The sequence below is a fragment of the Centroberyx affinis genome, unplaced genomic scaffold, assembly GCF_046629955.1.
Source record: "Centroberyx affinis isolate AG114_WGS23_722 - 3 ecotype Tasmania unplaced genomic scaffold, CSIRO-AGI_Caff_v1 ptg002167l_1, whole genome shotgun sequence".
In the NCBI taxonomy this organism is placed as follows: Eukaryota; Metazoa; Chordata; class Actinopteri; order Beryciformes; family Berycidae; genus Centroberyx; species Centroberyx affinis.
This window is the reverse complement of record NW_027280480.1, coordinates 104,177-127,990: the sequence shown is the minus strand read 5'-3', so window position 1 is coordinate 127,990 and position 23,814 is coordinate 104,177. Positions and strand designations below refer to the sequence as shown.

The window sequence follows — 23,814 nt, the reverse complement described above, 5'->3', positions numbered from 1 at the left end:
TTTAAAGGTAAATAAATTTATTATTTTACAGTATTGTCTGGTACACAACATTGTACATACATGTCTATCCACATTATCTCCACACTAATGTCTAACAATACAGAAAGCCATTTAAGTTGAACATCTTGTTGTAGTTCCCCTTATTTCATCACTAAAACTGTGATGGAATGAACACAGAAGCTGAAGAATTCACAAAAAGTAGCATTTTATTTTAAATGCACTATATCAACATTGCAAATGGATACCTTGTTTGCAGGTTATATGTTTGAAAAGCTAAGCACTGGGAAACTGAATATATTGAGCATTTCCCAAATCATTTTCCACGAGGTCCATGGCCCTGTCACATGTTGGGAGGTTGTCGTTCATCACTTTAGACCAGTGTACAGCATGATGGATGGCATGCTCTCGCAGACACACAGGGGCACTTAATATTTCTGTCCAAGTTTTTGGGACAATTCTTGTTGAAATTCATCCATGAAAACCAGAACTGCAATAAGAATGCAGGGTTTGCATCGCTTTTGAAAAATGTTGCAGTCTGTCCCGTGAAGGCCTGGATGGGGAAATAGTGAAGTTTCTTGAAAGAGAGGCTGTACCACACTGTTCTCTGCGGTAATCTTTTGAAGAAATCTACAGATGGGTGGGAGGGAACCTAAATGTAATTACATGAGGTTTGCGATTGGGCCCCATGAAATCCAATGTCCCAGCTCAATACAACAGTAAGGAAAAGAGCCTGCTGCTGCCCTTAGCTGCACGATTTGGCAAAAATTGTATCCAATTCTTTGGTAAAGGGGTCTACCGTTAAAAGGGTATTTTGATTTTCTTTTAATTAGCGTCTTAAACATTCCACAGCAACAATTACATTCATAGACTAGGGATCAATACAGGGTGATGCTTGTTAATGCAGGAACCTAAAAACCAGACTGGTCACAAACAGTGGCCCTCAGTGCAACGCACTGATTACAGTACCAGCCAGCATACAGGAGGACTGATACATTCTGTACACTAAAATACAATGAAACTTGGAATTTAAGTCATCTTCCAGACCTCAGTTTTAACTTATCACAGTATAAATCAAAGTGAGGAAATTCATTAACCTCTGCAACTTGATAAGCTTTGGCAAGTGAAATGAATATTAAGACTTGTTCACTTCTCTCACCCAACACATCAGTGTACCCCAAGAGACTCGCTTGAAAGAGACTGGGATTGTCTGAATGAGTAAGTGCATTATAACATCACCATATGCTTTTATGCTTGTTTTAGCTACAAAAAAATGTGCTTTACAATTTAGGCTCAGAGGATGTTCATGTTAATCAACTGACAATATATATATATTTTTTCCTAAAAATAATTTTTCCTATTTCAGACGGCCCACTTCTCCCAAATACTATATTGTTTCATTAGATTTGCAGCGTTTTAGCAATGAAAAATATGGAATTAGGTAGGAAGTATACATTTCCAAATTGTGGCGCATGAGGAGGTTCCAGTGCATATGAATGTGCAGATTTTGCTGGGTTACTTCATGCCCTTGAAGAACAACCCAAGCACTATGCCTTTAACAGCAAAAAAAATCACAATCCCATTTTTATTAGTTCACACTTATACTCAATTTGGGGTCATTTTAATAATTCATGCAGTGTTGTAGCGCCCTGCGCCCTTCCCATAGCTGCTATAATACTCCATTTCAGATAGTTTAGCAATGTCTGGTGTGTTGTTGTTAGCCCGGTTTTCTCTCTCGCTGAATTCAAAGCTCTCCTCTTCGTAGTCCTCCTGGCCTTCTATGTCTTGGGAGGCTTCTGAGGAAGGAAGTAAGCACAGAGACACAAATATGAGCCTACCCTGTCCTCAGTAACACACACACAGAGCCCTTCCTAAAGACACACGGCCTCATCGGGGGCAGTCAGTAGATTGCCCCTCCTCCCCTGCCGCCATATCAGTCTCCACTGATAGAGACAGGCATGTCTAATCCAGGCACTGCTATATTTACTAAACACACAGGGAGGGAGTGACAGAGAAACATCAAAACACTTGGCCACTAGATTACAGTACATGCTGAGTCAAAGTGCATTAGGGATAGACTGAGTGACAATAATGCAACATGAAGCCCACCAAGCAGTCCAGCTAAGAAATTTGCCACGCAGAACCTATCAACAAATACAAATGTCATCAAGGCATTTCATCTATTTGAAACATTGGAACACATTGTAAACAGTGTAATTAATGACAACTGATTAAGGTTATTCACCTTGTCCATCTAGCGAGGCGTCCAGGATGCCGTGCTTGACCTTCATGTGTCGGCTGAGGTTGCCCTTCAGGTTGAACTTGCTGGTGCAGTAAGGACACTTGAAGGGCTTGCTGCCAGCGTGGAGATGCATGTGGCCGAGGAGGTTGTACATTCTGTTGAATGACTTTCCACACACCTGGAACACAAGAAGACAACGGTCAGTACCCCCCTGCTCCGTTACAACGAGACCCAGCAGACGTCTAGTGAAGTCCACTTGCTCCACTCACCTTGCATTTGAAAGGCTTGACCGGCAGGTGGACAATCATGTGGGTTTTGAGGGTCTGTTTTTGGACAAAGGTCTTGAAGCAGACATGGCACTGGAAGGGCCTCACACTGGCATGGATCAACATGTGTCTCTTCAGGTTGGCAGACAGAGTGAACTCTCTGGCACAAACGTCACACTTGAATTCTTTCATACCCTGGGGAAACAAAAGTGTTTGGGAGTTTTAATTAATTTGGCTGAATATATGGTGTAGAGGAAAATAAACAATGACTCATAGGGAGCTACACACAAGGAACGCATAAACAAAACAGCAACATGTCATAGGGTTTTAATGGAAGGGGAGAATCACTGCTGAATGTGCCAAAAACTACAGTACATTGTAGAAGAAACAGCGAGTAGTGTGAGTATTTGCATACTGGCTTTAGGTTACATTAGCCCCACCAAGTGTTGAGACACGGAGTAGAAAAGTCTAACAATGGGGAGAATGAACTTTTAAGTTTTAACATTTATTTAACATTTATCCTAACATTTAACAAAAGCCAGTGTCATAAAGAGAAAGGTTTTTCTATAGAATAAAACACAGACTCTATATAATGAAATGGAGAACAAGACTACAATGATTCATCAGACATAAAGGGAAGTAGCTCTACGGACGACACACAACACAAAACACATGCAAGTGGGGGGTTGAGCCACACACAAAGAATCAAGGCCTTTGAAGGCTATGTTTACAAAGCAACTGGTTTTGTAAAAAAAAAAAAGGTTGTGAGGCAAGTGCACAATATATCCCGCAGATTTCTATGAGGTCTTGCTTATTGGACTTATCAACTAAAATTAGTCACTAGGCACCAAAGCCCTTATATGCTTTTATCATGTTAATGACAACATGTATTTAATTCTAAACAAGGGCTTAGTGGTCTTTTAGCACTATTGTGCTTGCATGAGCCCAACCTACTCTGTGATGGGTTTTGGTTTTGAACATAAAGTGGTACAAAAAAATCAGGCACATCATTGGGTTTCAGTACCTTAAGTGCGAGGGCGTGCGCTGCCAGTACCTTGTGAGTGAGAGCATGCTGTCGAAGGTGGTGGATCTGGACAAACTCCATGCCACACTCGGGGCAGACATAGGGTCGCACGTTCTGGTGCTTCATCAGGTGGTTCTGCAGCTGGCTGCGGTAAGCAAAGGACTTGTGGCACTCTGTGCACTGGTAGGTGGTGGGGCCCTGATGGCTGGTCAGGTGGCGCTTTAGGTGCGCATAGGTTGGGAACTCCATGCCACACTGGGAGCAGACATGGCACTGACCATTCTCATGTTTGTTCTCATGGGTCCTCAGCTCGCTGGGGTAGGCGAAGCCGCGCCCGCAGAAACGACAGCTGTAGGGCTTGACGTCTGAGTGCTGCAGCATGTGCCTCTTCAGGTGGCTGGTCTGGGTGAAGGCCTTCTCACAAACGGTGCACTTGTGAGGCCGGGTCCCCTGGTGGGTGAGCAGGTGGGTCTGGAGGTGGCTGGGTTGCTTGAAGAGCTTTCCACAGTGTAGGCATTCATGGGGCTTAATTCCATTATGGCCCAGGATATGAGTGACAAGGTTATATTTGGAGGTGTAGGACTTCTCACACATGCGGCATTTCCAGCGTTTCAGGCCCTCTCCCACATCCACGCAGTAAGACTCGTCAATCTGTACGTTGATGTCCAGCCGGTCAATCTGCATTCGCCTGGCAAGGCCCTCTGGGTCTGACCACAGCATGGCCTGGCCATTCTCCTCATACTCCCCAGGCAGGGCCATGTCAGCAGACTCGTAGGCCACCTCGCTGGACTCATAGTACCGGTTCATCAGAGGACTTCCAGTCTCTCCACCAGTCTTGAGGTTTAATGCCTCCTCTTCCTCTTCTTCCTCCACGACCAGCTCCTCTTCCTTCCCCTCTCTTTCCCTACCTGTGCGTTCTTCTTGTTCCTGTTCTGGCAGTCCGTCTGTCTGCTGACTGGATGGATCTCTAACACACGTGGGACAGTTCCCGCAGGCCTGTTCCTGTTTCAGAGAACCTTGATCGGTGACTGGATCCTCTGGCTTGCCAGGGCTACGCCTGCTGTGCATGTGAATGCAGGAAGGAGGTGTATCAGACTCGAGACGTTCACCTTTAACTTGAGCCTGTGGACTGGGTACTTTGTGTGGGCGATCCTCCAGTGCTCCATCGCTCCTGGGCCTCTTGGTCCTCCCACGGGGCCCAGGCCGCCTCCTCTCACTGCAGTGGGGCTGGGCCTCTGGTTCCCCAGCAGGCTCAGCCAGGTAGTCCCCATTGGCTCCTATCAGCTGGTCAGCATACTCATACTCCATGGCCTCGGGTGGAGGAGGGGGACACTCCCTGGGCTCTCCCATGTAAAAGCCATTGGGAGCAATGGTGGCCCCAAAGATTTCATTCTGGGAGATGAGGCCCAGAACGGCAGCCTGAGCCAGAGAGAGCACCACCACAGGCTCTGTCTGTGTGCCCACATCCACTTGGCCCTCAGTCATCTTGGGGTAGGTCCGCACCAGGCGGCTACCCTCCTCCTCCTGCAGGAAAACACATGAAACATACAACATAGGTTAGAAAAAAAAAAATAGGAAACCATAATAGATCTGTGTGATTATTTTTGTTATCATTCTGTTATTACAAAACCTGCCTTGCACAATGTTTCCTCATGTAGCCTCATTTCCTCATTGTAACCTCATGATATTAGTGCCGTTATTATTAATACTAGCAATAAGTTTGTGTTTGCGTGATATTAAAATAACCATATAAGAGTTATTAAGATTGCACTAGACTGACACTAAAAGTTATACAACCTTCCTTCCCCAGGACTCCAGGAGAGTGTTAGGAGAATGTTTTTCAGTATTCGCCTGTGAGAGCCGCATTCTGACTACGCCTTGTTTCTTTTCTCTAAATCCAGAGACCATTAGATTGAGGAGATAAGGCAGATCTGTGTTAGCACCCCACTTCCTTCCTTGACAGGCTTTAGAATAATAAAGAATACAACAAGGGATGCAGGTCCAACCAGGAAGTTGACTTCCGTGGACTGTCCTCAGCACTTCCTGTGGGGTCCTGGGGCAGCCTGGCTGACCATAGTCAGCTCATCACTGGAGTTATCTGTCCCATTCATGAGGAGCAAGGTTTCTCGGCTCTACACACACAGACTCTCGCCGTAGCCTACTTCATAATGCCTGCCACACTGGGCTTCCTTAACAAGATGATATATGCTGGCAGGCAGTCTCATATCCATAACAGACATTCGATTGAGCTTCGAGCTCATTCCGTATTCTAGACCTATGCGTGAGACTCACTAGCATAATTGTATGAATCGGAATAAAGTGTTTCAGACCCACATGCACATGTTTACCCTAGCTGTCTGAAAAAAAACAAAAAACAAAAAAAAAAACAGTGAAACTATGGAGAAGAAATTGTGGTACAGCCAAACAGCCTCTGTACGGTAAACAACAGTGTAGCCCAGTGTTCTCTGGTTATTCCTTAGCACAAATCTGACTGGTGGGAAAATGTATGAAGAAGCTCTGACCCCTAGTCTCTTTACACACTACACACTAGTCTTTACTCTGTACCATACATTACCAGCAAGAGCTGCTCCCTTTCCTGATACAATACTGAGAGAGGAGAAAGAGAGTGGATGGAGAGAGGGGAAAAAGGAAGAGGAGATAAAGCAGGAAAAAAGGTGTGTGTGTGTGTGTGTGTGTGTGTGTGTGTGTGTGTGTGTGTGTGTGTGCGTGCGTGTGCGTGTGTGTGTGTGTTGGGAGAGGGGAGTAGACCTGGATGCCCTGATAACCACGTCATTTATAATTACTGCTTTTAAAGTAGTCAGACAGAGACAGACTGTGTGTTTGTGAGAAAGAAATGGAGAGAGACTGGGTGTGTATTTGAAAGTGTGTGTGTGTGTGTGTCTGTGTGTGTGTGTGTGTGAGTGAGAGAAAGAGAGGGAGGGAGGTATAGAGAGAAGGAGAAAGAGCTGTGGGCGGGGGAGGAGTGGAGGGAGGGAGAGGGAGAGAAATGAGATGGAGGGGCTGAAAGATAAAGAAAGAGGGGAGGAGAGGGAGGGGAGGGAGGGGAAGGGAGAGATTGAGTGAGCATGTGAGAGAAGGGAAGAGAGAAAGGAAAAGGAGAGGGAGGGGTGCGGGGGGAGCTGGAGAGACAGAAAGACAGAGTGAGTGAGTGAGAGAGAAAGAGGGAAAGGAGGGAGGGGAGCTGGAGAAGGGAGAGAAGAGAAAAAGCACAGCAAAATGAAAGGCTGACAAAATGAAAGAGAAAAAGACAAATGACAAGGAGAAAGAGAGGTAGGATAGTAATTGCAAGAGTCCATACTTTAACATTTAAAGTTGCAAGTGAAAGACACCTAAGGACAAAACCCAAACAATTAGAATAATAATAGAAGATGTGTGGCAGAGATGGAGAGAAACAGAATAGTTAGTCTACTCTTATCTGTAAAAGATGTTCCCACTGCGGTACTCATATGAATGTGAAAAGTAATCTCGCTTCCCCTCACACACACAGACAGAGTGTAAATACCTCACTAACAACACATAAAAAACTGCCCCCCTAATGGCAATAGTGAAAACATTCTCCATCTTCAGGTTACAAACTCACCACATTGTTCCTGGAGTGATGTTTTAGGTGTTTCAGGGATCTCATCCTTCAGGAGAAATGAGTGGAGTAAAAAAATCCACCTCCTATTTATATCTGTGGGAGAGTGGGGCGGTCCCACGGCTCATCCTCCTCCTACTGTTGCTGTTATCAGAACTGACTGTGCCTGCCCCCCCCCACCCCCACCCCACTCCACCACACACACACACACACACACACACACACACACACACACACACACACACACACAGTATCACCCCATTTCTTTCTCTTCCTCCCACCCTCTCCCTCCCATCTCACTTCTCTTTCTCTCTCCTCTTTTCTCTTACAAACACACAGACACACACACAGACACACACACACACACACACACACACACATCTTATCTCCCTTTCTCACTACATACAATTCAGCATGACCCTTCAACACACATTTCTCTTTAAGGCACATAGAGACACAAGCTCTATCTTTTCTTGATCACACTCATACTTTGCATTTCCTTTTACGAGCATGTGCTCAAACGCACAAACAATTATAAAATCTAATCAGTAGTTCCTCAGTGTGTGCACACAGATAAATGTGTATGTAGACACACACACACACACACACAAAACATGAACACACATATGCAGGCACACATATAGGCACGCACACACTCTCTCACTGACACATAACACGCACAAACACACAGAGACTATGGGTGGAGGTGTGTCTGTCAGAGGCAAACAGTCAGACAGATAATGTCTGAGATATGCTAAAATTTTAACTTTCCAGAGACCGTGTAGTTTGCTGCCATTATTTCTAGATTCAAACTAATTAACTATTGAGACAGCCTGAAGTATACTGTCTGAGAAATTCAGAAGAAAAAAAAATTGAGTGACAAAAGAAAAGAGAAGGAGAAAGAAAGGAGAGAAAAGCAGTTAGGAGAGAGGGAGGGAGGGAGACAGACGTGGGGGAGAAAGAATAAGGAAGAAAGAGGCAGAGGGAGGGGGAGCGAAGCAGAGTGGAGGAAGGAGCGGGGGGGTGAGAGAGACAGAAAGAAAAAGGGAGAGAGGAAAGAGAGCTGGGGTGGGGGAGGGAAGAAGAGAATGCAGCAAAAAGGAGGAAGAAGGGAAAGGAGAGACGGGGGAGGGAGGGCTGAGGCATAAGAAAGGATGTGGTAAAAGAAAGAGAAAGAAAGAATAAAAGAAAAGAAAAAAGAAAGAGAGGAGGGAGGGGGAGCGCTGGAGAGGGGGTGGGGATGGGAAGAGAGATAGAGGGAGGGTTGAAAGAAAATGCAGTGAAAGAGAAGAGGGGGAGGGAGGGCTAGAGGAAAGAAGGAGAGAGAAAAAGAGAGAAGAAAAAAGGGGGATGGTGGAGTGTGAAAATAAAAAAGAAGAGTCCATCAGCAAGAGAAAGGGGTGGGGGGGGGTGGGGGGGGTGGGGGGTGCAGAATGAAGGAGAGAGGGGGGGTGAGAGCAAAGGGAATGGAGAGAGGAAAGGAGATAGAGAGAGAGAGAGAGGGAGAGAGAGTGAGGAAAAGGAAAAACAGCAAGGGAAGACATTAACTATTGAACTTCCAGATTTCTTTCAGGCTGTGTTGAGAAACAGTGCGGCACAGTACCTGCGGGCTAAGTACAGGTTGTGTGCTTAGGTAGTCTGTAGTGGAGCTGATCTTGATAATGAGACAGGTATGCCATTATAACCGAGCTTACCTTACCTTTAACTAGTAAACACACCACATTTCTGGAGAAACTGCTACTATCACAACAGTATACATACGTGCATGTGAACGCAACAACACCGTATGGACACATGCCAATTGTGACTGTAAGGCTGGAGACTGTGCATAAACATTTCCCACTAAATAACAGGAAAGGGCAAACCTTGAAAACCTTGATCAATCATCAGCGGCTGGGAGTGCTGTGAGAATGAGAAAGATAGAGAGAGAGGGAGCGGAGGGGAGGGAGAGATAGGGAATGAGAGTGAGCGCGAGGGAGGGGGAGAGAGAGAGATTGAGTGAGGGTGTGAGTGAGGGGGAGAGATAGCAGGAAGTCGAGGGAGAGAATGGGAGAGAAAATAGAAGGAGAGCAAGGGAAGAAACAAAGAGATAAGAGGCTGAAAGACAAAGAAACCACATGGAAGAAACAACAAGGGACACGTACATAAAACAACACAGAACTAGCCTATGGGGAAAATGAAAAAGACACAGACAACAAAAGTTTGGGGAAGGAATACACTGGCTCTTTTCCAGGCCCGAATCTTCATAACAGTGAAAACCTGCTCACTTGTCCATTTACTTAGGCTACATTTGTACGTCTAGGGCTACGGTAAACTAATTGTGGGAAAGGATACAATACGATGAATAATGAAAGTATAATTTCATTCAGTTCTTGCGTTTCCACAGGTTTCTATACGCAAATGTGAGAGAGAGGGAAGTGAGCCACAGCCCGGCTCTCAATAGTGTACTAACCCGCAACTATGATTTCAAATGCGAGCGTTTCGTGTTTGTGTGTGTGTTTGCGCGCGCGCGCGTGTCTGTGCACACGTCTGATGTCTGAGATCAGGGAAAAGCACACACACCACTGACACCAACACACTTTCAGTTCCCCCACAGCCCTGAAACAACACACTTCTGACATGGGTGTCCGTGTGACTTAGGCGTATTTCTATGACGACTTGTCCCTTTATGTTTCCAAAACCGGCTGGGTCTGTGCTCTTTATCTATAAGAGGAGAACCATGGAGTACAGTGTCACATCCTCTCTGTGATATAGGTCAAAGTTATAACTTTTTTCCATCGAGAGCAAGAGTAAGAGAGCAAGTGACAGAGAGAGAGAGAGAGAGAAAGAGAAGAGAGATTCAGATATCGGAGGTCTGTTTTACCCCTGGGAAGGGCTCGATGAATCATAAAACTGTAGAGCACTCATTGATGACAACTCCCAGGTTTTTCTGTTAAAACAAATGTGCGTACACATACATTCTGACAAATGCAAATGACAATATACTGTGGAAATGCAGTAGGCTTCTAGCCTTGGGTTAGTCCTGATGCACATAGTATATCCCTCTCCTCTTGCTATATGTTAGTGAGCTCACATAGTCAGTATTGTTTCTTCATCTAGCACAGTGACAGACTGGATACAGTCAGAGTTTGCTGTGACTGTGGGTGACGTTGTGCTAGGTGACGCTTATAATTCAACATCCTTTCACTCTGCCTGTCAGGCAAACTGGAAGCAGTGTATGGCTATACGTATAGGGTTGTTAGTATAGCTGCAATATTCAGGTGAGAATTCTCTTTTCATGTTTCACGATCAGTTTCCCTACACCCCAGAGAGAGAAGGGAACAACGGAAATCAGTTTGCTCTGTGTTTTGAACTTTAAGTTATTGGACTGATGTTGATATTTTAAATGGCTATCCCTCCCGTGTGTGTGTGAGGAAGGAAGCCCACACACCTTCTGTTATTTCCAGTGCTAGATCAGCCTCACCTCTGCATGGCATGCTGGTATAATAGTAAGTCTCAAGCATGATTAGCTGTCGTAATTAAGCTTTCACCAAAAAACCCCAAAACAAAACAAAAAAAAAAACACAGCAGGCTTTTTCATAAGCACAGAACAGACAATCGCACAGCTTGAATCTAAGCAACGCAGATGGAATATAGCAAAACTGTATAAAAGCGGCCACACCCTAGCTGCAAGCCTCCAGCTTCTTCCATTAAGGTCAGTGAAAACAGAGAGTGGACACATGCACAGGTGAACACAAACAGAAAATCAACATTTCAGCCTTAATCATTACTGCCTCACTCACTAATGCTGATGCTGGAGAGGACAGTAACTTTAAATGTTATAGGAATACATGACCTGCACTCAAAGACAGAGTAAGGTGGACTAATAGGTGAATCACTTGCCATGCCAGCCTACTTCAAACACACAAACAAGAATCTGCAGAATATTCTGCATCACTGATTCAATACTGATGTTTTCCATGTTTGCTTGTTTTTTTTAATTTTTATTTTATTTTTTGTACATTTAAATCAAATCAAGTATTTAATTCGCCCAACAAATCAGTCTCACAGAAACAGTGAGACAGGATGCAGAGATGGCCAGAGCCAAAAGCCTAAATAAAAGATTACTCTCCCCATTCTGTAGTGGGGTACTAAATGGAAAGACAGAATATTAGCAATGAAATAGCTCTGCTTGGAGACAACATTGGAGAAAGGAGTGTGGGGAGAGCTTGAAAAAAAAACTGAATATAAAGGAGAAAAGACAGAGTTGAGGGAGGAGAGGAGAAGAGCATTCAGCAAGGAGGATATAAAAGGAACAGAGAGGGGGGCGAGGGAGTGAGACAGAGAGCTATGGAAGGAAAGAGAGAAAGAGAAGGGAGAGAGAGCATGAGAGAGCGAGAAAAAGAGGGGGGCATGGGAGAGCAAGAGAGAGAGAGAGAGCGTGAGTAGAGAGAGAGAGTGAGAGGAGAGAGAGATCAAGAGAAAGAGGGAGGAGGGAGGGGGAGTGAGTGAGAGAGAAACAGAGACAGAGGACGAAAGAGAAAGACAGAGAGAAGAGAAAAACAGAGAGGGGGAAGGGAGAAAGAGGGATAGCCACAAGAGACTCAAAAACCACAGAATAAAAACCCTCTGTCTGTCTGTAACTCTATATAGATATACAAATATGAATCCTAATATATATGGGCACATTGCATTTATCCAACGGAAAGGATAGTCAACAGCACAGAATACAACATGCACCTCAAGTTCATTCAGCAAGTCAGTAAACACAATGTAGGACCATGGAGAACTCATATCTTCTTATCAGGAATGCAGTTTTTCATTGCAGTAAGGTGGGAGAGGAATTTACCAAGGCACTTTATCCTATTTTAGTCGCTCTGAAGTCTCTTCATACTATGAGATTCATGGAAAAGTATGCTTATAAAATCTAGGTTTCTGTACGGCACAGCCTTGCCAGATTCCCCTCCGTCAATAAGATACACGGGCACCGGCCTGAACTCTCCGTGCGACAGACGTAAATACGGGGGAAAAACACGATGTCGTCGATGTTACTAGTGTCCTACATAGTGAAATGGCCCCAGATTTACTCAAGGTGAGGCCCACAATGAACCACAGAAGCCTATTAACACTAGAGGTCTCTGGAGTGCCTTATGCTGGTTAGACCCAACCACATTCAAACTGGCTAAACCAGACAGTGGGGACAGAGCCACTGTCCCTCTATGGCCGTCACTCTTTTGTATTATTCCTCCACCTCCCGGTAACAAATTTCAGTCGGAATTACTTTTCTTTCGTCCAAGTTTCATTCTTTTAAATCAAACCCTTTGTCTATCTCTTCTTTTGTACCTTCCTCCTGTTTCCATGGTTACCTCTCTCTCTGCTCTGTACACTATCTATCTCTTCCTCCGTTTCCCTCTCTGTCTCTCTCACTCTGTTCTTATCTTTCTCATTTTGCTTTCATCTCTGCCTCCCTTCCTCCTGCTTTATCCCACACCCTCCTCACTCCGGCTTTTATCTCTCTTCACTTTCATCTGTCTTTCACCTTTCTCTCCCCTTCAAGCCTGCCATTCCATCATGCTGGTTTTTGGTTCTTACTTATAGAGAGAAAGTTTTATCGGTTTCCCTGTCAATTCTGCATTTTTAATCATTTCCAATTTATCCAACCCACTTTCAATGCTATTGAGGCATGCATTAAATTGTGCTGGGCAGAATGTGTGTGTGTGTGTGTGTGTGTGAGACTGTGAGATGGAAACCATAGGTGCAAAGGCTGTAGTCTTTCACTATCATAAAGAAAGAGGAATGATTTCTGTCATGATATCCGGAGATTAACTGGCTGCTGTGGCTTTGTCTATCAGGAGTACGGTCATGGATCGGTATTTTCCTACAGTGCTGCTGTTATTTTCCCATTACCATATTAACAGCTACGTCAACAAATTTACAACTTGGCGTTTATCATTTTATTATTTTTGATTTAGTGGTGGAGTGCACTCGCAGATGTGCTTATCTGAGCGGAGTCCCACTGAGACTGAGGCCATTGAGTAGGTAGCGCTCCTCTACATGGGGCTGCCTCCTGTAAGGTAGCCTGTCATTTCTCTGCAGTGATGAAGATGTTCTTGTGAAGCACAAATGCTTCCCTCTATGCACCTCAGTTGGGAGATAATCATATTCACACACAGCTGTGGCTGGTTTAACGCACCACCACATCGTGTGTCACCATGTGATATTGAACTAACACCACTTAACCAGGGACAGCGACTGGGACACAGAGGCTCTTTGCAGCACGCCCCATTGATGTTTAGGGGAACAGTCAATATATTACATGTGTAGGCTTATGTCTGTTGGCCTAATACCAATTCACTGTAGGGTTGTCATCCATGGTGGTATACATAGGAGGGGGAGTGTGTCGTCAAGTCAGTGACAAACTCATTCCAAGAGACACTGCATGTGGTGTGGGAGGAAGTTTTGTGCTGCAGCTTTGACTGAAACTAACCTCCCTCCCCTCTCCCTCTCCTTCCCCTTCCCCTTAAAGTACCACAACTATTCAGAAAAGAGAATAAAGAAAACCTGAATAGAGGAAGAGAAAAAATGGGGTCCCTAGGCGAGAAAGAAAAGAAAAACAATGAAAGAAAACAGAATGAAAAGCAGCCAAAGAAAAAGAAAGGAGAGAAAGAAGGACAGAGAGAGGGAGGGGAGACAGAAAAAGATACAGAGCAAAAGCATAAAACAGACAGAGGAAAAAGCAGAGCAAAAAAAAAAAAAAGAAGGAAAAAAACCCCCACTGAAAGTTCTAAGACAGAAACATTTCAACAAATGAATATATTGGAAAGGAAAAGGTTTATTTGGAATAGAACTAAGTGGGTTTGCAAAATCAATAATTACAGTATAGCCTTTGCAAATGTAGAGGATACTAAAGACCATAAGCTGTTTTGATTCATGCTAGATAAACAATCATGCTGAATTAGACAGGCTGAATCCCTTGTTCTCAATCATAACAAGACTATAGGCACAGAACAGGCAGAACTACACAACTGCTTGGAGTGCTGTTTGAAACTATTCGTATTTCACAATAAACTGAGAACTGAACAGATTTGACCTTTTAAATTGACTGCTTAATTTGACCTCCCTGTGTTTTACTTCAGATTATTCATTATTGGCGTGCTTGGTTCTGCCAGAACACTTAAAATGTTAAAATGTCATTATTACTATCACGATGAATACACAGCGTGTTTACACCAGAAAGAAGGAATAAACGCGGCTTGTATTGTTTGCGCTACAAAAGCCATTCAATCTTTAAACATGCAGAAATCACAATTGTAAACTGTAAATTTTAAAATGTATACTATTTGTGAGTGCAACGTTTTTCACTCACAAATGGTATCTAGCATCTATATATTTATATATCTTATAGATCTATGTATGTTATCTTACATATTGTTAGCATATTTAGACTATTTAGACTACACTTCATATGGTTTATACATTATACAGAATTATATTCAGAATTCGCTGGATCTTTATAACACAAGTTTGATTACAATCACAATGATCACACTGTTCAGCAAAACTAGCTTGTACTATTCAAGACACGTTGGCAAGATTTATACTTTTTTGCGTTAAAGAACTTTACCATTCTGAAAATGCGCACAACTGGCCAAAATAAGCCTGAAGACTCTATTCAAATCTTAAAATGACTTATCAGCCTCTCATTAGAACAAAACCTGTTTTGTTTTTTTAGGAGAATATGCAATTTGTTTCTCTTTTCATGAGGTAAAATACTTTGTGAAATTTACCTAATTTGAATTTACATGTAAATTACCCCTGATTACCCTCTGTTCAAGATGTAGTTTGTGAAATTGGTGGCTACACCAACAGAGATTTATTTATAGCATTTCATACAAATAATTCTAAATAGCCATAGCTTGAAACAAAAGGATGTGTGTTATTTTTCTTATATTTTTCACCGTAGGGAGACTCAGCTATGTGTAAAAATTGCACCCTGTGAAAAATTTGAATTAATGGAATTTCACACATTAGGAATATAATGTGCTTTTGAAAGATTGTTATACATCACACTTATCCATGAAACAAATATCTACATCAGTCTGTAATTGGCAATATTTATGTGATTCCAGCCCCTCCATCTGACTGTGGCAGTAACAGTATGCAGCGCTCAGCCTATGTGGCCTCCAGGAGGTTAACTCTGTCCACTGGCACAGATGATGTCATGATCAAGAATCTGATACTGGGTATCAGCAATACAATCTGTAATTGAAAACACTGACCTTCCAGCTCTACTCTGGCAAAGATGCACGTGACAAACAATAATAATTGTGTTGGCCAATATGAAAGATGCTGTAATGAGTGTCTTCCCTTTACACAGTGCAACTCTAATCTCCATTTCAGTCCAACAATACCCTGCATGTATGAATGGTAGGCATGTTGAAACTGAAGAGCTTCTTTTAATTTTGATTACACAGAGGCTATATGAACATAGTCTATACAGGAAGCGTTACTCTCTAATATAACATAAGGCACATCAGCATTTGTCCAAACTTAAAGCCATTGGAAAATCACGTTTTATTCATGTTTTTATCTACACCTCAGAGTGACTGAATTTAGATGACCTCAGTGCGCATCATGCATTTTTTCCATCTATAAATTAATCATTTATAGGGCTATTGCCATCAAAATTTATAGACCAAGTTCAAACACTGGGATTGACTGAATATAGCAATAGTACGGACAGTGCCATCCCTCCCATTCAAAGTATGAAAACATTATGGCCAATTTATTAGGTACACCCAGCTAGTATTGGTGGGATTATGTTTTACCTCCAGAACAGCCTGAATTTTTCGATGTATTTTTCAAGGTAAACAAGGTGCTGGAAATATTCAAAAGGGATCTTCGATTCAATAGCATCATGCAGTTCCTGCTGATTTTTTTGCAGGACATTCATGCTGCAAAAATCCTGCTCCACCACATCCTAAAGGTGCTCCATTGGGTTGAGATCTGGACTACGCAGGCTTTATATACTGAGCCACACATACTCGTTGGCTGGAGTACTGAGCTGTTTGCGACCAGGTGTGCCTAATAAAGTGGCCATTGAGTGTAGATAAGATTAGTAGTATTAGTAATTAGTAGTAAGATTAGGTGGAATTCAAGTAGCTGAACTGAAAGCTAGAGTGAGTCGTTTACGAACAATCTGATTCTTCCTAATCGCCCTTTCAAGAGAACAAAGTGGACCAAGGAATGAAACTAGCCCAAGTGTGACAAATTTGCTAGAAGTAGAATTTGTTACAGTAAAACGTTCAAATTTTAGGCTACCTAATATGACATTCACATTGCATCATTTAAATTCTAAACAATTCTGGCATCAGTTGAGGAGGACAAGTACATTTTGCCAAGCCTACCTGGCTAGACAGGTCTAGCTAGTTTGCATTCTATGTGCCAAAATCAAAGATCACTTGTTTGCAATTATAAAACTTTATAATTTTTTGACTTTATCAAGTGAAAGACAAGCTACATTTTTGTTCTTTTCAGTAATTTTGGAAATCCAGACCCCTTTCGAGATAGTCTGCACAGCTCTTTTAAGAGAGCAAAGCCAAAAGGTCCAAAAGGTTGTGCATGTGCAAAAGAATAATTTTCCCTTTTCATGTTTTTGTCATTCAATTTTTTATGTACTTTTTATATAGCTTGTTGCTAGAAAAATGCTAATGGTTTGGGAAAGGTCACTACAGTCATTAATCTGTAGCAACAACAATTGGAATAGAACTAACAACTAACGAGAACAAGGCAACTATAACATAAAACAATAACAACTATAATAACTATTCAATCCAATGCTATGGGAATCTTAATAATTTGAATGTACAACACAGTCAGGATGAGAAAAGAGGTAAAGGAAGTCACTCATGACCTCTGTGAGAAGCAATGAATCAGTGTTATTGTAGTTCCCTTTCCCCAATGATTAGACTTTCATTAGCAAAATCAATAATAAAAGTAACTAAAAGATCAAAATTCACAAAGGTGATGCTAGTCGATGTAGATGTATTTTAACCCCTGGAGCAAAATGTTGCATATCTCATGGATACATCTTCAACACAGTCCTCATTTTTCGCATTTTTCAAAAAGCCCATTCATATTTTCCATAAGGATTTTGGACTACACACCAAATGGTGGAGAGGCTAATCTATGGCATACGTCAGTTAAGAATATATCTTATAAATAAATAAATATTGTGCATTTTCATTTTGACACATCCATCCAATCAATTAATTTCTGTTTGTTTTTTTATAACCACTGTAATTTCCCTATACAAATGCTTAATGCCACCCAATCTGACAGGTTTTCAGCATGGGAAATGCCCCCAAACAAATTTTGCATTATTTGAATCATGGGAGCTGATTCTGTCGGCCAATCAGGGGCTAGTATTGTGACTGCTCTTCATGAAGTAATTCAAGAAATACTGAACCAACTAAACTGTATGCATTTTGAAATCGTAAACGAAGCACATTGTTCTCTTCCTGACACAAAAATGTGAATAAAATCTTGAAGTTTCATTGATAGAGACGCAAGAAAGCAGCAGTGCCAAATAAAGATTTTAAGAATCCTGTGACTGTGGTTGTGAAATTCAGTTCCCCTGTCGTTTGTAGAATTTTCTTAATTCAGGGACGTGTTTGAATGTGATTTGAATGTGATGGAATGAGAGTTACTACTTCTCCAGATCACTCCATTATCCCTATGCAGTCTTGTTTTCAATTTAAAACAAAGATTCAGGATTTTTAAAAGCCTGTCTTTTTGATTAGTAATGAAAACCCATTTTAAGACATTCATAAAAGCTACAGTTTGTTTCTGAGAAATTGGCTGCAGCCTTATGTTATCTTGTGTTTGTTAGTCCTGGCAGTACAAGTCAACAGGGAATCAAAAACCACAGCCAGACTCCTGCAATGAGTCTGTTGTAGACAGGAACAGTCGAGAGTCGAGAAACTTGCTGAGTGTCAGTGGGCATTGTTTTTTATTGATATATTGGTATAAGAGAGGAAGTAACAAAAAGTACTGATTTTAAACGATAAATGGGCAGAACTAACAGAAATTACTTGCGCGTCTGAATGACAATTTTGTAGTGCGAGTGATGAATGAAAGGAAAATCAAATCACCTTTGAGTCATCTCACAATTTGATGTTACTCAATTTACATGCAATTTCATCGCCTCTGATTTATCAGGTAATTTTTGTTACTTCCACCCACTGATGTAAATCCCAGGGGTGTGGCTGCACCCGGACCTGTGACAGTCACAGGCCCTCTAAATACAAAATGGGCCCCCTGGCATTCAGATGTGAATTACTGACAAGTGTGGTTTGTAAAGTGTCTGCTACATTTCATTCACTCCATACCAGTCCTGACTCCTTATTAGAGATCTGAAAAACGCTGCTGGATGGTGGATGGTGGTACGTAGAGGGGGGGCATACTGCACTGTTTTCCAAGTATTTTTCTGAGGTTCTTATGTTAAAATGATATTTACAACTTTCAATATTATATTCACTGTACATTGTAATCATGTGAGAATGACATGAAGAAGACCACAAAATTGAATTGAATTCAGTCCATTTTGTGATGTTGGTATGTTGGGGCGCATGCTGGATTACGGAGGCCCATATCAATTCTTGCACCCGGGCCCCTTGTAAACCTCTTACGCCTGTGCTTGCACCCTTCTAGGGACTAGAGGTTGCTCACCTTAAACAATAAATGGTAATTTTGTTGTTTAAATGATAAATGATGAATGACAGACAGTAGTGATATGTGATGAAAATGGCTCTGTTTTTATCAAATCACCTCCAATTTAAAGCTAATACCAATATAAATTTGATGACTTTGGCGACCCGTTGAGCCCCTTAGTGGTAGTATTTTACATCAGCTGTCGCAAAGACAACTTGTCACGTGCTTGCTCAACTGGGTTTTGAATTTATTAAGTTTGCCCAATGCAAAACAACCAAACGGTGGTCTCTCACCTGTATTAAGTGATGCTCGCTTGCCTACTGTTCATATTACAATGTGCGTTTGTAACTGCAGTGGCTAATATATGTGTGATAAGTAATATCTTTGCTAATGAATATTTTAGTTACAACTAGATTGAGCTAGCAGAGCAGTTTTATGCATAATAGTTGTCTTAAGTAGGCTATGTGGGCGATGCAAAAAGTGTCGTTTTTTACATATTGGCAGAATCTGCCTATTTACAATTATTGGTAAACATACTATTTTCTTTGTTCCATCGGTTTCCTCCGACCAGATTTCAGTGTTACACTTGTTCAGACTGAAAGGTTAAAGGATAAGGCCAGTGTTTTTTAATGCATTGCTTACCGTCAGCAAATCCTATGAAAATAACAAAATCAACAATGCGTTTGCTCTACTCCTGTTACTTCTACTACTACTCCTGTTTCTGACTTCCCACGTACCATTTTTAGCCGTCAACCCGAAAGTAATTGGCTCCAATTGTAAGCTAAAAGTGCTTTGCCACCACTGCCATATGGCTTCTGGTTAGCTTTGCTCCTCTGTGCTCAATCCTTCTAGCAATACCTACATCTTTTATGTTGTAGGTATGTTCTCCCCAGCAGGTATGTTCTCCCCATGCCTTCGGTGCCTACTGCCCAGGTGGGCTATCTCGTAAAAGGGGCCTTTCTGTGTGGAGTTTGCATGTTCTCGACGTATAACACTTCCTCCATATCACATCGATAAGAACCCCCACTAAAAACATGCAAGAAGATCGTCACCTGACCAACAATGGCCATTAAAAAGAAGTTGGTCCCTGGGCGCTGTAAATAGCTGCCCACCGCTCCTGGCCTGCCCCTTGTCGGAAGGACAGGCCAAGATGGGAAAATGCGGAGGATAAATTTCACGGCGCCATTTGAATGCATGTGTGTGTGAGTGCCGGCCGCCGTGCACGTGTGTGCATGTGTTGTAGATGGTTGCATGTGACCAAATAAAGACGGGGTTTGTCCATCCTGTTTCTCTAAAAACCTTGAAATACAGCTCACAAAGACATAATTTCAATTTTAAAAATCACTAACTGAAAAGTCATGCTGTTGTAGTTATTACCAAATCAAATTCAAATGGGAACAAATTCTTCATTACGCTGGGGACTATTTTCGGTGCTACGGAACTACTTTCCTGAGATCGCAAAGTGTTTACAGCCGGCTTATTAAGTTGTTTGAGGAAAAAGTCAGCTGGCCCGGTGCATCGTGATGATGAAATATGCTGCTCAGAGCAACGGCATGGCTCTGTGACGTGTTTTTAATCATTTTTTTAATACAATGAAGTTCTATGGCTGCTGGGACATGGCTTCATTGGGCACCAGCTACATGGACAAGATTTGCTGGCAAAACAAAATCATTGCTGATTTTGTTATTTTCATAGGATTTGTTGATGGTAAGCAATGCATTAAAAAACACCGGACTTATCCTTTAAAAAAACATAAAGAAAGCGATTCACTTAAAGGTCCCATATCGTGTAAAATGGGATTTCCCTTGCCTCTTTGATTATAAAGGAGTTGGATGTGATATCTAAACATTGTGAAAGTATCAAAACGCACGGTAGCCAACTAAATCCACACAATCCATATTAGAAAACAGAGCTTTGTGGCGTCACAAAGGTTCGCTCATTATCATTTTTGTAAGAAATAATAGGCTAACAAAGTGTTTTTTTTCAAAACGGTTGAGTGGTTGTCATTGTTTATTTACCGGAGCATTTTCCCTACCTGTCGCTGCCGGTTCTGTGGTGTCTCATGTTTCACTCTTGAAATGGTTAGCCAATCAGAACAGAGGTGTCATTAATATTAATGAGCCTTAAAGACACAGCAACAGAAACAGCCTGTTCTTGGCAAGGCTCAGGGAGATGCTGGAAAATGAACATATAAAAATGGATTGTGACTGTTTTTGGTACATGACACCACACAAACAGCTTTTAATGGACCTCAAGACATAAAATAAAACACTGGAAAGGGTAGAATATGGGACCTTTAACCACAATTCACAGGACTAGTTTTTGTTTTACGTATATTGTCAGAATCTGCTTTGTTTGCATTTGTTTACGTGCTATAAGTGTCATTTTGTTTTGCCATACAATGGCAGTTAATGGAGCGAGAAAAAAACATAATTCTCCAATCGCCTCTCACGGACCACCAGAGCAAAAGATAACAGAGAATTGTAGATTTTGGGGTTATATCATGGCCAGGAAGCTACACAACCCAAGGTACTGACAAGGAGCGAAGAGGGGCAGAAATGACAGGAGCAATCCCCCCACACCAGTCACAGTAATGAATTGTGGCTGTTGGGTGAAAACCTTGACCACCATGCATTTTGAGTTTATCCAATGGAGTTTGAAAGGGGTTCATAAGCCTAAGGATGGGAGAATAATTTCAACCCATAGAGGACCATGTAATTCTTCAACTGAAGTGAAAACATGAAAAATCACCAAAATTGGAGGTTTCTTCCTTGTTGTACCTTGTATGTGTTTAGAAAAGTCTGCAGATGGAAAGGTTCACTACATAAACATGCGATCAATGAGCTATCTATATCTTTCTAGCTTAAAGATTAACAACAGAGTTTTCGGCCACTAGTAGCGCTAGTGAGCAAAGTTGGTCCCCGTACAACAACAAAAACACTTATCAGATGGTTTTCAAACACGCACACAAGGACGTAATCGCCATCACCATGACTCAATAACCATGTCGGCAGAAGAATGAGACACAACTGAGTTTGGAAGCACAAATAAATGAAAACCTTATTGTAATGTTGAGTGGAAAAAACTCATAGATAGAAGTGGAGAAGAGTGAAGTTAGAGAAAGCGTAATGGAAGACCGGGGACTGGTAGATGTTATTCGAATCACATCTGACAGCATATCTTACAGTATGCCCTCGAGTGTAACTGTTGTGTACAAAAATGTGAGTAATCATGATTAATCACAGCAAATTTTGCGATTAAATATATATTTTTTAATTATAGTTTATAGTTTATTTAATTATTTATTGAATTATTTGAATATGTACAGTATACCTGTTTATGATCATAAGACATGTTTGACAGGTTAGCCTAATATTACAGTATTCTTATTAGAAGACATTACAGGTAGCTGATCAACTAGGGAGTCAGAGAGCTGAGATCACTTTCAAATACCCTGCTAAATTATTAAATCATATATCATCTCCCCAAATATGTTGTGGGACTATACAGAATCTGTACTTGCTTTCTCCAAGTACATGTATTGCTTTATTTGTTATGCTTCTTGGAAATCATAGAAGCTCAGTTTAAAAATGCAATTCCATACAGGTTAACGCCTTCATCTCATCTTGGGGGTCTTCCACCTGAGACAACAGTGGCAAAGAGTTTATGTTCCAAAACTGAGTACGGCCCAAAAAGTGACTTTTTGAAAACCAGAAATCTCACCACCTGGTGAAGTAATCATTGAGTCTTTGGTATTGATCAACTAACCTATCAAACTCCACAGACGCATTATAGTCATTTTGTGTTACAAGTAGCCTAGTATTAGGCTGTACTGTGCAGTTTACATGAAAAACAACTCCTAGAACTTCTAGAAAAAAAAAAAAAAAATCTAACTCAAGAGTCAGACAAGAAAATTCCCACCGTCCTGTGAAGGGAAAGTGGCGTGAATTAAAGTGCACTTTGGCGCAACAGCTGTACTAAGTAGAAAGGATAGTTCAGGTTCAAGAATGGTTGATCATGAAGTGAGAGCCCTTAAAGTCCATCCAAAAAGCCCCTGCCTTAGTATTTTAGTTTTTGTGCTAGCATTTGTTAGCAATGCTAGTGCCAGTCAATTTCAAAGCAATTTCTCTTCAATTCACACCCAGTATACTCTAACAGCCATATAGCTTTTGAAGCCAAGTGAGTTCTAACTATATAAACAAGAGTTGAGCGTGCCAACAAATGGAAATATGTTTAGGAAAAATATATAGATCATAACAAAAAGAAGAAAAAAAATCATTCCAGAAATTAGAGCCCACAGGAGTGGTTGATGTGACAAGGCTGTTTTGTGGTTTTGAGTAGCAAACCATATTATGATGCACATATAGGACTGCCATTATAAATATTTAAATTTCTCTTAGTCTACCTGACAATCTCTCTAGTGCGCCTTTACTCTGTTTTTTAGTGTGATATCCCCAACGGGGGTTTAAAGAAATAATAGGCTTCTTTATAAATAAGTGTATTATGGGAAATCTTTTGAATTAAATGGGAACAGAGAAACTCTTCAAGTGATTTTTAAAGATCAAAGTTGGTAAATCTTTTTGTGTGAAACTGTGATAATGGTGTGACAAAATATGTCATACCATAGGATAAAATTGTCACACATCGCATTCTGAGTGAGAGATGTAGAATTTAATAAAATAAAATAAAAATCTTTTACAAAAATGTCAGTGCTTCCATTTACCTTGGATTAATGCACCAATCATTCTTACATAATTTGTATAAATATCAAAATCATTATGTAATTTGTGCAAACATATTACTAAATATACATGCAAAATATATGTATATAATTATATTATGCATCCTTGACTTACCAGCACCTCAAATGTATGCTGCTACTTTTCTTGCCTTTTAAGCCATTTTCTGTCATGAATATGCTATTGAGAAAGCTGGGGATGCTTCATTCTTTCCACTTTTGTTCTCATAACATTACACTTGGGCCTCAGGTATTACC

At 41.5% G+C, this 23,814-nt stretch overlaps 1 protein-coding gene across 2 annotated transcripts; it reads right to left on the bottom strand.

The window, feature by feature from the left end:
- Window positions 1-12: 12 nt before the first annotated feature.
- Window positions 13-7,175, bottom strand: znf710a (zinc finger protein 710a). Of its 2 annotated transcripts, none has more exons than XM_071532186.1 (5): window positions 7,131-7,175; window positions 3,530-5,053; window positions 2,509-2,700; window positions 2,243-2,417; window positions 13-1,793 (listed from the first exon to the last, which is right to left on the bottom strand). In XM_071532186.1, exons 1-5 carry the CDS (start codon window positions 7,173-7,175, stop codon window positions 1,627-1,629), a joined length of 2,103 nt encoding a protein of 700 aa, XP_071388287.1. In that variant the 3' UTR covers window positions 13-1,626. The 2 variants fall into 2 exon arrangements, with proteins under 2 accessions (XP_071388287.1, XP_071388288.1); XM_071532187.1 differs by having other exon boundaries at window positions 3,560-5,053.
- Window positions 7,176-23,814: the final 16,639 nt, after the last annotated feature.